Below are 12549 nucleotides of genomic sequence, written 5' to 3' on the forward strand. Positions count from 1 at the left end.
AGCCAGGCCCGATCCTCTGAGTTCGCGGACCTGGACGAGTGACAGGGTTAATCAGTCACTCCCGCTCGGTTAAAGTCCTCCAAGGTCAGCAAGGGTCCTTCAGGCCAACCGGAGCCTGCCCGCCCCTCCGCATTCCCCAGGGCCCCTGTCCTGTGAGCCCAGGGTCAAACCACAAGTATCCAACGCTGGGGAGGGGACTGGACCACTGATGGGCACGCGCAGGCTGGCTTCGCATGGAGGTGGAGTCCTCGCAGGAGGCTGGGCTCAGGTGAAGACATCGAGCGGGATCCGCCACTCTGCCTGACACTCGCCACTGGCCCGAGTCAGGAGGAATTCCTCTTCACTTCACAACAGTGAGGGACACACTGGCCCAAGTGAAGTAAGACGCTCACAGAATGTGGAAATGGCCAGTCCATGCCACGGCAAATTTCCAACCTCACCACTGATCAAAGAAACGCAAATGAAAACAAGGTAGCCTTCCATGCAGTTGACGAGGGTCATTTACAGTTACAACACTGTTGGAAAGAGGTTAAGCTGGTACATTCCTAGAATGCAGACTTGTATTACGTGCATCACTCAGGAGTTGCAAAGTCTCCTCTTACAGCCTGATCACAAGGAAATGATCAGATTCCCAGTTAGATTTGTGTACTATTCTTCCCAACATTACTCACAATTGAGAAAAACTGGAAACCAGCTAACGTCCAACAAAAGAAAAAGTGATAATGAACTATGCCCCACTGGTGCAGTGGAATATCATTTATTTATTTAAATCAGGTTTTAAAAAGACTATTTGATGAAAGTTAAAGTGAAAAAAGCAGAACGCAAAACTCTATAAAGGAATTACTTTATATATGATTATGTGAAGAAAAAATAGATTTATAGAAAAAACTAGAAATAAACATAAAAGTATTTACAGGGATGATTTTTCAAAATATTTGCATTAGAGTAATGGGATTACAAATTATCTTTAATATTATGTTTTTCACTTTTCCAGATTTTCTACAATGAATACACATATTACTTTTATTACCAGAAAAAAAATGGCTATGTTGTATGTCTGATTGTGCAACTTAGCACGCTATTTTAAAAATAGTTTTAAATTAGTATAAAAGTTAATGTTCTTACTTCCCAAAATGTCAGAAAATATAGACAGGTACAAAAAAGAAAAAAGAACATTCATAATCACATCACGGTTAACATTTCTTGCTATATTACAAATATGGAAATAAACTGTTTTAGAGCTTTTTCAAAAAAATTGTGGCTAAAACATGAAGTTACCCTCTCAGCCACTTACGTGTACAGTGCAGTGGGGTTAATTACACTCACATTGTTGTGCAACCACCAGCATCATCTAGTCCTAAAATTTTTCATCTTCCCAAACTGAAGCTCTGTCCCCATTAAACACTAACTCCACACACTCCCCCACCCCAGGCCGGCCCCTGGCGCCCACCCCTCTGCAAGTCTGACTCCTCTAGGGCCCCCGTACGAGTGGGGTCATACAGCGTCCGTCCTCCTGTGACGGCTCACCTCACTGCGCATCTTGTCCTCAAGTTTCATGCACGTTGCAGCGGGTCAGAATTTCCTTCCCTGTCGAGGCTGAATAATATTGCATTGTATGTATGGACCACATGTTTTTCCTACTCATCCACCAGTGGACACTTGGGGTGCTTCTGGGGTCTTTTTAAAGAGAATATGTGTGCACTTCTTTCTATGCCAGTGATGATAGGTTAATAGCAGGAATTTAGAAGAGGTGCCTGGAGTTCTGTAGAGCTGGCTGTGTCACTGTTTAGCAAATCCATTCTTGAGGGACTTTTACGTGGCTTCCAGGTTTTCACTCTTCTAAACAAAACTGCAATGAATCTCCCCAGTGTACCCGCGTCTCCTTGTCCTGTTTCTTAGAGAAAAACTTGAAAAGTGAGACTTCTGAGCCAAGGGGTATGTTAGATTTGACTTGTCTGTGACCAGCTCATCCTCCAGAAACCGTGATGGTCTAACCCCGCTGCCAGTGAGTCCCAGCCCCCATCTCCTGCACTTCATCAGCGCTGGATATATCAATTCATAAAAACTGACAATTTTTCGGTCAGTTTTTGCCAGTGTGACAGTTTTGTTTTAGATTGCATCCCCTCGATGTTCGGAGAGATTGAATGTGTTTGCTTATTTCACCGGTGGCTGTGTCTCTTCTGCGCGGGGCCTCTTCCAGCCCTCTACCCTCTGCAGCCATCTAGATCTTTCTCTTCCTGGCAGGCATATGGACTCCGTGGTCACGTATGTGACTCCCACATTCCTGGAGCTGCAGGAGTCCTTTATCTATGCAGCCAGATGCAGTCGTGGATTCTACCTGTGTCAGCACATCTTGTGGGGATGCGCACAGATGTCACACCCCACCCATGCACACCATCCTGGTTCAGTGTTTCTGGTGGTGTGTGAGGTCGGGCCTGGGTGCCGGCCCTTCCTTCCTCGTCAGCACCTGCCTGCAGCGCTGGGCCAGCACATGATCCACCTGCAAGAGGAGACTCTCCTTCTCTGACCCTGAGACAGGTGCACAGCCTCTCCCACCAGCAATGGTTCTCAGGAGAGGCTCCCACGTGAGGGGGCAGATGGTGGCTTTTTAGGCATTGCCACCGTCCCAAGTAACAGACCACGAGCCACCGTGGAATGAGCAGCTGCTTGTCCACAGGCACACCAGCAGCACTGCCCACAGTCTGGGATGATTTTTTTTATCAGTGGCAAGCTGCCCGTTGGTCTGTCAGCAGGTCCAAGGCGGTGTGCACTGCCCTCTCAGTCCTCACATCAGGTACTGCTATCTGGACTCCTCGGTTGCAAGAGGGGCGTGCCCAGAACACAGCCCACAGCAGTTAGAGGCAGGACCAGGGTCTCCCAGTGCATTTCGGAGAGCTTTCTGCCCGGGGCTCCCATCAGGTGGTATCAGCCCCACAGGCCATCAATGCTGGTGGCTGGGAGGGCAGGGAGGGCCCAGGGAAGGTAAGGGGTTGCAGATCTGACCCCCAAGGCCCTCAGCAGTCCCTGCATGTTCGACTGTTTCACTGGCACCCTGCCCACTCCTCTGGGTCCCACCCCCATCCTGGGTCACCAAGCCTGCTGGGCACCCTGGGAATCCACCTCTACAAAACCGCCCTGTCCAGGCTGCATGCACGGTCCACCTGCTCACTCACTGTGTGCTGGGAAGTGTCTGGGGGAAAGCGGTTAACGGTAGAGGCGAGGGTCTCCCTCCTGGGAGCTTTCATTCCTGAAGGATAAGCAAGGAGATGAGACAACTGCAGTTGGTCTGCGCCCAGCGGCTGCACACGTCTGTTTTCAGTGAGGCAATGTCTTCTGTGAAATCTGTGCACAGCAAGTGAGCCGAAGAGCAGGAAAGGTGCTCAGTGAAGAGCCAGTGTCCCCACCGGCCACTTGCCCCTGCTCCCCTTCCCAGAGACCACCGCTGCAGCCAGTCCCGTGGATGTGCTGAGCGGAGAAGCAAAATGGACTCCAGTGTACACTCACTGTCTTAACAGCCTCTCCAAGGTTGTTCCGCTTGGGCAGGTGGGGACTCCCCAACCCCTCTGGCACTCCCCTGTGCAGGAGCTGGGCAGAACTGGTGAACAGACTCCAAACCCCTCACCCTGGAAGTGCCAGGCACACCCGCAGCCCTGCCCCAGCTCCTGCTCCTCCTGCAGGGGCACAGCAGGGCGAGGTGAGACACCACTGCCTCCCCTGCAGGGCCACCCCCTTAGGGTGACTGCTCTGCTGACGTTCCTGCATCTTCTCCAGCCTCAGGCCACCCTTCTTCCTCAAGATCAAAACTTCTTCAACCACCTGGACATGGGCCTTTATCTGGTCCGGGTCCTGGCCAGAACTTTCTTCCACGCCTGTGGCCACTTCTTGCAAAAGCAAATGTTTCTCCTACAGCCCTGGGCATGTTGCCACGGTGGGAAGGCCAGGGAAAGCCAGGGGCTTAGACAGCTAGGGCCCCAGAGGTCAGATGTGGTCTGTGGACGGGGCGCTGGGGATCTGGAGTGCAATGACTCTCCAACATGTGCCGGCATCTGTCCCAGCTGGAGAGCAGGAGGTCGGCAAACGGTCTCAAGCCTCAACCCCAGAAGAGCTGATCTGGGACCTGAGGATCTGCATTTCAGGAGACACTCACCTGATTCTGAAATCCACAGTTCAGCCAGTACTACCCAGAGTCATCGCCAGGGGCTAGGTGCCGCCTGGGCTTTGGGGCCACAGCAGCAAACACACAGGCAAAGACTTCTGCCCTCTGGAGCTTGCCTTCTGCGGGGGGAGATGAAACAGTGCAAAGACCCAGGCAGTAAGCCACAGGACAGGTCAGAAGGGAGGCAGGCTTTGGAGAAAAGAGAGGTAGAGAGGCGAGGCCATCCCACGGGCCAGCAGGAGGCATGGGCTGCAGTTTGGAATGGGCAGTGGGAGAGGCCCTGCTGAGAAGCTGGCAGCAGCCTTGAGGGAGGAGGAGGCAGGCAGCCTGGAGCAGCTGCAAAATGGGGGCTTCAGTGTCGCCACAGCAGTGGGGGCGTCACGGGAGGGATGGGATACGTGAGGGAGGAACCAGACCAAGTCCAGATTCTTGAGGTCTGAGGCAAAGCAGCACCACCTGTGAATCTGGAACAGACCCCTGGGCTCCTTTTGACTCACCTAACTCTTGCACAGCCTCTTCCAGCCAGTCCCCTCACGGTCCTTGTGTGCAGGGGGAGACAGAGGCACAGAGAAGTGCGTTGAATCCCCCCAGGCCACGCCACACAGCTCGAACTGGGGCCCCAGCTCTTGACAAGCCACACCTTTCAGGCAGGAAAGTCACAAACCCGCCCTGAAGGAAGACTTTGTCAAGAAAACAGAGCACTGGGCCCTCATGAGAGGGGTGGGCCAGCAGGAGCGGTAAGGAGCCAGTGGCCTGGGGGAGGCGAGCACTGCCCAGAGGGATGCCTGATGACGGAGGTGGGCCTGCAGTAGGGTCTCTGGGGGCTGCTGACCCCCTGGAAGGCAGAGCAGTGTCCAGGCAGCTGGGCCTGGCTCAGAGCCTCGCTGGCCGTGTGGCCTCATAGGCTTTGACCCCTCTGGGCCTCAGTTTTCCTCCTCTGTGAAATGGAGAAGAAAATGCCTGCTCTTCGAGGAACCTCTTGGCCATGGGGCTGGGAATCTGCAGCAGCCCCTGCCTCTGGCAGAAGAACCCATGCAGTGGTTGTGAAACCCTTTTGTCTTCTTTCCCAGAAGGTTTCTGTCACTCTGAGGCTGTCTTTGAGGGTAAATTTGAAGCTTGCAATCTTTAAAAGTCTTTCTCATTCCCAGGAAGCTTTTAGGGTTTGGGTGTTTTATTTTGAAATATATGAAGTTTTTATATTCATTTAAACTGGCACGTTGGAGGCGCTGTCCATCCATGCTGGCTCCCTCCTTCTAGCTCCCTCTCACCAGCCACACCCAGTGCCCTCCCTTGATTCCCATCCGGCTCCCCTCAGGAGGCGCCCTCTGCCTGGTCCTCTTCTCCTGGAGGAGGTGGGCTCACGCTCTCACCCCCATGGTCTCTGTCCCAAAGGCACCTTCCCCTCCAGAACTAATCCACACCCACCCACCCTCCCAGCGCTTGTCAGGCCTGGCTTCCCCGCCACCTCTTCTCCTGACGGCTGCCCACCATCTCTCTCCAAGTGAAGGTTAGCTCTTTGAGGGGAGGGGTTTCTGCCTCTTTTGTTATTGGCTGCATTCTAGGCATGCCCAGCTGCTGGCGAGTGCTCAAGGATTCTTTCTTGAAGGCCAGGGAGTAATCCCACCCTACTCGGGCAGGGGCCCAACCTCAGGAGGCATTCTGAAGCTTCACCTCCTCGGCACCAACAGCAGCACCGGCTCAGACTCACGCCAGGGCAGACAGGGACCCGGCTGGGCCCGGTTCTGGGTTCCCTAGGGCTTCTGCACAGTACCCGCTCCTCCCTGGGTGACCTCCTCTTCCTGCTTCATCTGGGTCCATGTTGACCACACAGCTACAGCTGCACTTCTGGTTGTCACCAAGCTGTGAAGGTTCCAGAGCCCAACGGCTCTGCCAGGCCCCTATGTCTGGACCTTGTCTCCTGAAGTCTCAGGAGCTGGCTCTTCAGCTCAGCTCAACAAATGTTCCCTAAGTTACAGCCCCAGCCCGAGCTGAGGAAGAAAGAGGTTGCATTCCTTGGGGCGCCCAGTGCCAGGCGCGAGTAGGCAGAGGTGAGGCGGGCATGGGAGGCTGCAGCACATCTCGGGGCCAGCACAGGCCTCCCAGGGCTTTGCCCTCCACCCCCAGTCACCTCCAGGTCACTAGCCAAATCCGACCAAACTTGCCTAGAGAAGCAGACTCACCACTGGTCCTCCATCCTTCGGGAGAGCTCCGAATCCAAGTGTGCTGCTGGAAACAAACAGATGTCAGGGCGCCGGGAACGTGTGGGATACTCACTCTCTTTCACATCAGCTTAAAGTTCATTTAAACTGACCGACTAGATCATGATCTCCTCAGGGGCAGGGAACGCAGACTCCTCGGCACAGCCTCAAGGCTGCTTAGCAAGTCGCTGGCATGAAGCACTGGGAGTGGGGGGCAGTCGCACAGGCTATGAAACAAATACCCACACCTTAGTGACTCATAACAGTGACAACATTTATTTTGCCCACAAATCTTCAATTGAGTAGGCTCAGCGGGGACGGTACACTTCTGCTCAGCTGGATGATTTGAAGTCTGGGAGCTGAAATTACCTGAAAGATTGGTCACTCACACCTGGGGCTGATGCTGAGTCTTGGCTGAGGTCTCAGCTGGGGTGACCAGCTGGACACCCACTCACAGCCTCTCCACGTGGCCGGGGCTTCCTCGCAGCACAGAGCCTGGTTCCCAGGGCTGAGAGCCAGGAGGAAACCCTACCATGGCTCTTGACCTACCCTGGGAGGTCCTACAACCTGACTTCTGCCACCTTCTGTCCGTCAAGGCAGTCCCCAAGGCCCGCCGAGGTTCAGGGGTCGGTTGTCCTGACAGAGAGCAGGAAGGCTCTGGAAGAGCATCAGGGGTGGGACATATTATGTGTCATGGGGGGCTGCAAAAGGCCTTCAACATCCAAGGAGAAAAGTTACTTCTCTCAGGAATTCTGCACTCAGCTAAGCTGTCAATCAGGTGACTGGAAATGCAAGTTCTCTAAAGTTTACCTCCTGCAACTTTCTCTCAGAAATCCACTAGAAGAATCTTCCACCAAAACCAGAAAGATCAGGGAAGCAGAAGACATTTTCTTGCCTGGAAGAAGGAAAGGCAGTCCTAACGTGAGAACTACCCAGGAGGCCGAGAGATCAGGATAAGAGCGGGAGAGCGGGCAGTTCCCGGAGGGATCGACGCAGGGAAACACCCACACCTAAGGCACTGCTGGAGTATCTTGTGCCCCGAGGAAACGATATTTAGAGCAGCTGTAACAACGAATGATCATGACATTTCAATGAAACGGATGCAATGAGACCAACGGAATAGAACAGGGCCTGGACGGAGGCGTATGTATAGATAGACACTTCATACACGGCTGCGATCACAGTGCAGATGGGGGAAGGACAGACTTTAATAACATGGTCCCGCAGTAATCCACTAGCCAGTGGGGGGGAAGCGAAATCAAGCCTCCAGCTCACACTGTGCACACGAGTAATTTCCAGGTGGATTAGAGACAAAAAATGTGGTGAAGGCAACTCTGCAACATCTTTAGAGAACGAAGATGTTGGTCACACACAAATATGACAAGGGATGAGTGTCCACAGTACAGAGAACTCCTGTAAGTCGACAGGGAGAAGACAGCGGCTCCGTAAGAAGAGTCAGGACTTCCAGAGACACCTCATGGAACAGGGAGGCTGAGCACCAAGAAGCATATGGAAAGGGTTCATGCAAACTAAACCCACAGTGAGATGGGGGTCCCATCAGACCTGCAGAAATTACAGCAAGACAACCCGGAGCGCTGGCAAGGCCGTCGACCCCACAGAACTTAAAATCCGTGTTGGTGAAGTACACACTGGCACAACCACCGTGGAAACAGTCTAGGACCAGCCAGGAAAGCAGAACAGACACGTGTCTTCTGACCACGCAGCTTCACTCAGTCAAGACAAACTCTCTTATCTGTGCCTCAGGAGACACAGCAAAGTTGGTTTTAGGAGTGTTGTTTGTAACGAACGAAATCCAGATGAAGCAGATCAATAAACTGTGCTGTATCCGTAGGATGAAATGCTACCACGAGGGGATGGAAGTGGGTGAGCCACAGGCACAAGCGTCCGTGGAGGCAAACCTCCCAGTGCTGAGCGGCAGGGCTGGTCCCCAGAATAAGGGCAAACGCTTGGTTCCCACAACGTGCACCTGCCAGGTGCCAGGCAAGACTACACATTCTCTCAGAATACACACATGGATGACAACACTGAAAGCCAGGGGACACACGTCTCAAAGGTCAGAACGGGGACACCAGGGGATTTCTGAGGAACTGGCAGCAGTCTGGTTTGTAACCTGGATATTTGTTCTTTTTAAAATTGTTATTCTTTGAATTGTACATAATATTTATACAGCCTTCTGTGTAATTTCCATATTTCATAATTCAAAAAAAAGGAAAGATGAAGGTGGAAAATGGTGTGTTTAATTTCAGGAAAAACAGAAAAAGTACAAGGACGTCTCAGAAGGGACCCATACTGATGTAGTCAGAACAAGGTGAAGTAAAGACTGACCCCAAACCCTGAATCAATGATAGTGGGAGGCTGATGAATAGAACCTCCCGGGTTGTGCCTGGAAATGAGATCTCCCCCATAGTAGGGAGTGGACTGATGTGTATCTAAAACCGATACATCGAGAACTCAAAGTTTAAACATATTGTTTAGAAATATGAAGAAAGATACTGGAAGAAGCACCCAGAAGAATTTGGGAAGGGGGCAGGGAAGTGCTGATTTTTTATTATATGGTGTAAATAAACAGTTGGTGAATAAACACTTAATAGTTGTTGGGGAGGATGCAGATAGGTCCTTGAGAAATGTGTATTAAAATGATACTTGGGATTTTTTTCCCCATCAAATGGGCAAAAATGAGAAAGACTGATAATACTCAGTGCCGGTAAATGTGGAAGAAGTTAACATTTTCCTACACCATCGGTGGAGGTGAGATTGGCACAGCAAACAAAACCGAAACAAACAAACAAAAAACACAACCAGAGGGCAACTCAGCAGCACCGATCTGGATTTGAATAGAGATGACCACTCCGTACAGGTGTGTGCAGAAGGGCAGAGGGAAACCGGGAGCAGCGGGGCAGAGTCTCCAGTGGACCTGCTCTTCCACACAGACACGCGTGGCCACTGCTTCCTCAGCCTGCGAGGGAAAGTCTCCTAGCTCCGCTGGGCATGGCCAGGCTGGGAGAGGAGCAAGCAGTCTCTCCACAGGCTGCTGGAACAGCAAGTCCCATCCAAGTGTGGGTGTGATGATCCCATCTCCCAAAGGATGCCTGCCTGCTGCAGAGCTGAGGGTCCCTGAGGGATGCAGGATGGGGCGGACACCACAGCCTCCACTTTGACCTCCTTCACTGGTGTCACTGGGCTTTCTACACTCACAACGTACTTGTGAATTTTTTGTCTGTTTTTTTTTTTTTCTTCTGTGTTTTAAGTGTCTACGAGTCCAGGGCTGGGTTTGGAGTTGGTTCAGATTGGGGTTGGGTTAGGTTTTATTGCTGTTGGTTTAAGAGGTGCTCTGACTAGAGTCAGAAGATGAGGATTTGGCATTAGAAATGAGGTTATCACTAAAAGGCTCAGCAGAGTTGGGGTAAAAATGCCTCCGGTTAGCGTGTGGGGAGGATGGAGTTAAAATGTGAGCCTGACACAGGACTGGGAATAAAAGTGATTGGAGGAGCCAAGGCTGGGACGCTGGGCTGGGGCTGGAGTTGGAGACTAGCTTCTGATTTCCCAACAGGCTAGCTAGGCGGCAGGAGAGTGAGGGCGTTCGCATCTGCGTGAAGGGGCCGCACAGACGCCGACGTTCTCCCCCCAGCAGTCTGCAGCAGTCCGCAGCAGTCCGGAGGGGCGCCCTGGGGTCCCCCGCTGGACACAGAGCCCATGGTGGCCGCGTCCTCATCCGCGGGGCGCAGTAGGCGAGCGGGACCCCTGCGCTGCGCTCCCACCCCCGGGGCCAAGAGTGGAGAACCGCGGGGACCTGGCTCGCCCCGTGCCAAGGTCGCGTTTGCGCGCTCCCACCTTGACGTGCGCTCTGGGCGCAGCTTCTCTTGAACTTGTTTACCAGCCTGCGTCACCCGGAACATTTCGCCGCTGCCTGGGACAAAAGGTTCCCTCCTGTGAGTCTTCTTGGGCTGAAAGGGCATTCACCAAGGACTGGTACTCAAACTGGTGCAGGACGACACCTAGTGGTGGCTTAGGCAGCGCGCACCCGCTGCTTTGCCCACTTGTACTCCGCCCACACCTAACACCTACCCGGTCTGTGCACCAGCCATCCCCTCGTACCAGCAGATCTGATCGGGTTTTACCTTCTTTGTGATCCCTGCGAGTGATGAAAGGCCCCCATGACGGTTGACCAGCCCTCTGTGACCTGGCCTCCACCTGCCTGCCTCTTCCTGGGGCCACCTGGGTCCTCCTCCACAAGCCAGCGCCTTCGCCACCACACACTCCGCACCCAGCCACAGATGGTACTCAGGCTCACAGTTTCCTGCTCCTCCGACTCCCCTGCGGCCCTGTTCAGACCTGTGCACCCTTCGTGATGCTCTGTGATGCAACTGAATTGACTCTGGGCCCCAAGACCTTAACGCTATTCACCCTGCGCTCTCCCCAGAGGCCAATCAAATGAGCTGTCCACCTGAGCTGTCAGGAAAGCAGTCTGATAATGGTGACATAAAAATCATGCCAGGCCAGAGCCCTGCAAGGGCCCATGAGGGCACTGGGGTGGGAGGGGGAGGGGCCCTGAGAGGGAGGTAGGATGGTGTTTCAGACTCCCTTCCAGGACTTGACCACTTCCCCGGCACCAGCAGTCGGAGACAGGGAGACCACAGCTGGAATGGTGGCCAACGGCCACGCGTAGTAGGTGACTCAGAAGCGGCATGCGTGGTCCGTGTGGCCCACGAAAAGCACAGCACACCATGGGGTAGACTTTCCTTATGTCCTGCAACCTTGGAGCTGAGGGAGGAGAAAAAGGAGAACTGGACGCAAGAGGCCTGGGTGAGCGAGGCGTCTGACCACCTCAGTGCCTGTCCAGCCCTGAGTGGGAGTCCCTGAGAACTCTCCCGCATGTCCGCTGGCTGCAGGCTGTTCCTTCTTGCTTCCACTGTAAGCCCCTGGACATCCAAGGGGTATCAGTGGATGTGTCCAGGGCCATCCACATCTGCTTCCGTGAGCTGCACACACCTGGGAGAGGGTTCTAAAGTCAGCTTGAGTTATGTGGGCCCAGATGTCAGGCCACCAGAGGCCAACAAACACAGGGAGGGCTGGGGAGGGACGCTGCCTGGCTGAGCAACCGACAGAGTCCCTCTCCAGCGAGGCCCCATGATCTGGCCCTCCCTAGCCACCTGAGCACTGTCTCTCCCCAGGCAGGTGGGAAGAGGCACGCATGGTAGTTAACAGGCTGGGCTGTGGAGTCAGACTGCCTAGGTTTGAATCCCGGTCTGCCTCCTATGGGTTGTAGTTGTGGGCAAACAGCTTCATGTCTCTGACCCCCAGCTTCCTCACAGAGACCACGGCCACCCTGCTGGGATGCCTGTAGACCTCCCCAGTCACACACGCCTCAGACCATACTGTGACACAGGCAGATCAGCATTTATGAGGCCCAACTAGGTGCTGGGTTCTGCACTAACTGTACAACATTCCTCCCAGGTCATTATTATTGTTCCCACTTTTTAGATGGAGAAACAGAGGCTCAGAGCACTAAAGGAAACTGCCCAAGGTCACACAGCCAGTGAGGGACAGAGCTAGGATTTGGAGGCAGCTTGGACTGATGTCCCACCCTATGCCCTGGGCCACCAAGGTCTCCTGCCTCTGTCCCATGGGTGTCAGTCAGGCTTCAATCTGGAAAACAGAAATCCTTGGGGATTTAATACAGGGCACTGGCTACACACATGGTGGGAGTAACTAGTTGCCAAAATTGGACTGAACGGTGAAGCCATCAGAAATTAGCAAGAGCAGGCAGCAGGCCCAGGGAGGAGGTGATGTTTCTGGCCCAGGAGCCAGGGCTCCCGGCCAGGCTGGAACCATGGCAGGCCCACTGAGGCAGCCATGGCGAGGAGCCATCGGAAGCAGAGGAAGGGGATAGATGCCCCGGCTCCCCCATGTCTCCCGCCCTCCACTCTCTCACCCACTGGACCTACCCAGGATCCAGGGGCGCAGGGCTAGGAAGTGTTGGCAGATGGACCCAGAGGATGCAGACTGTGACCACACAGAGCAGCACAACGGAACATCCAAAGATTACTGTTAACTCAAGAAAACCAGACATCTCAAGTTACTGAATTTAGCGCTATTCTATGTATGGGAAGATGCAAGAGTCTGGGCTCATTAAAATCATTCCTTTGATGTGCACCTCGGCTGTCTAGGGCCAGT

General features: G+C 53.6%; 1 protein-coding gene and 1 long non-coding RNA gene across 7 annotated transcripts in view; one reads left to right on the forward strand and one right to left on the reverse strand.

Moving 5' to 3' along the window:
• Positions 1-422: 422 nt before the first annotated feature.
• LOC116657211 lies at positions 423-10555 on the reverse strand. Of its 6 annotated transcripts, none has more exons than XR_004312240.1 (6): positions 10207-10555; positions 6468-6581; positions 6337-6379; positions 4654-4695; positions 4148-4275; positions 423-3342 (listed from the first exon to the last, which is right to left on the reverse strand). It is a non-coding gene; the product is annotated as an uncharacterized LOC116657211 (long non-coding RNA). The 6 variants fall into 6 exon arrangements; XR_004312238.1 differs by lacking the exon at positions 4654-4695 and having other exon boundaries at positions 423-2954; positions 3174-3342; positions 6337-6382; XR_004312239.1 differs by having other exon boundaries at positions 6337-6382.
• Positions 10556-11247: 692 nt separating this feature from the next.
• The window catches only part of CFAP100 (cilia and flagella associated protein 100), a 37130-nt gene continuing 35828 nt past the window's right edge, over positions 11248-12549 (forward strand). Inside the window, exon 1 of the mRNA XM_032459442.1 lies at positions 11248-11286. Coding sequence (XP_032315333.1) covers positions 11248-11286 — 39 coding nt within the window. The remainder of the gene's footprint in view (positions 11287-12549) is intronic.

The sequence above is a fragment of the Camelus ferus genome, chromosome 17, assembly GCF_009834535.1.
Source record: "Camelus ferus isolate YT-003-E chromosome 17, BCGSAC_Cfer_1.0, whole genome shotgun sequence".
Classification (NCBI taxonomy): domain Eukaryota; kingdom Metazoa; phylum Chordata; class Mammalia; order Artiodactyla; family Camelidae; genus Camelus; species Camelus ferus.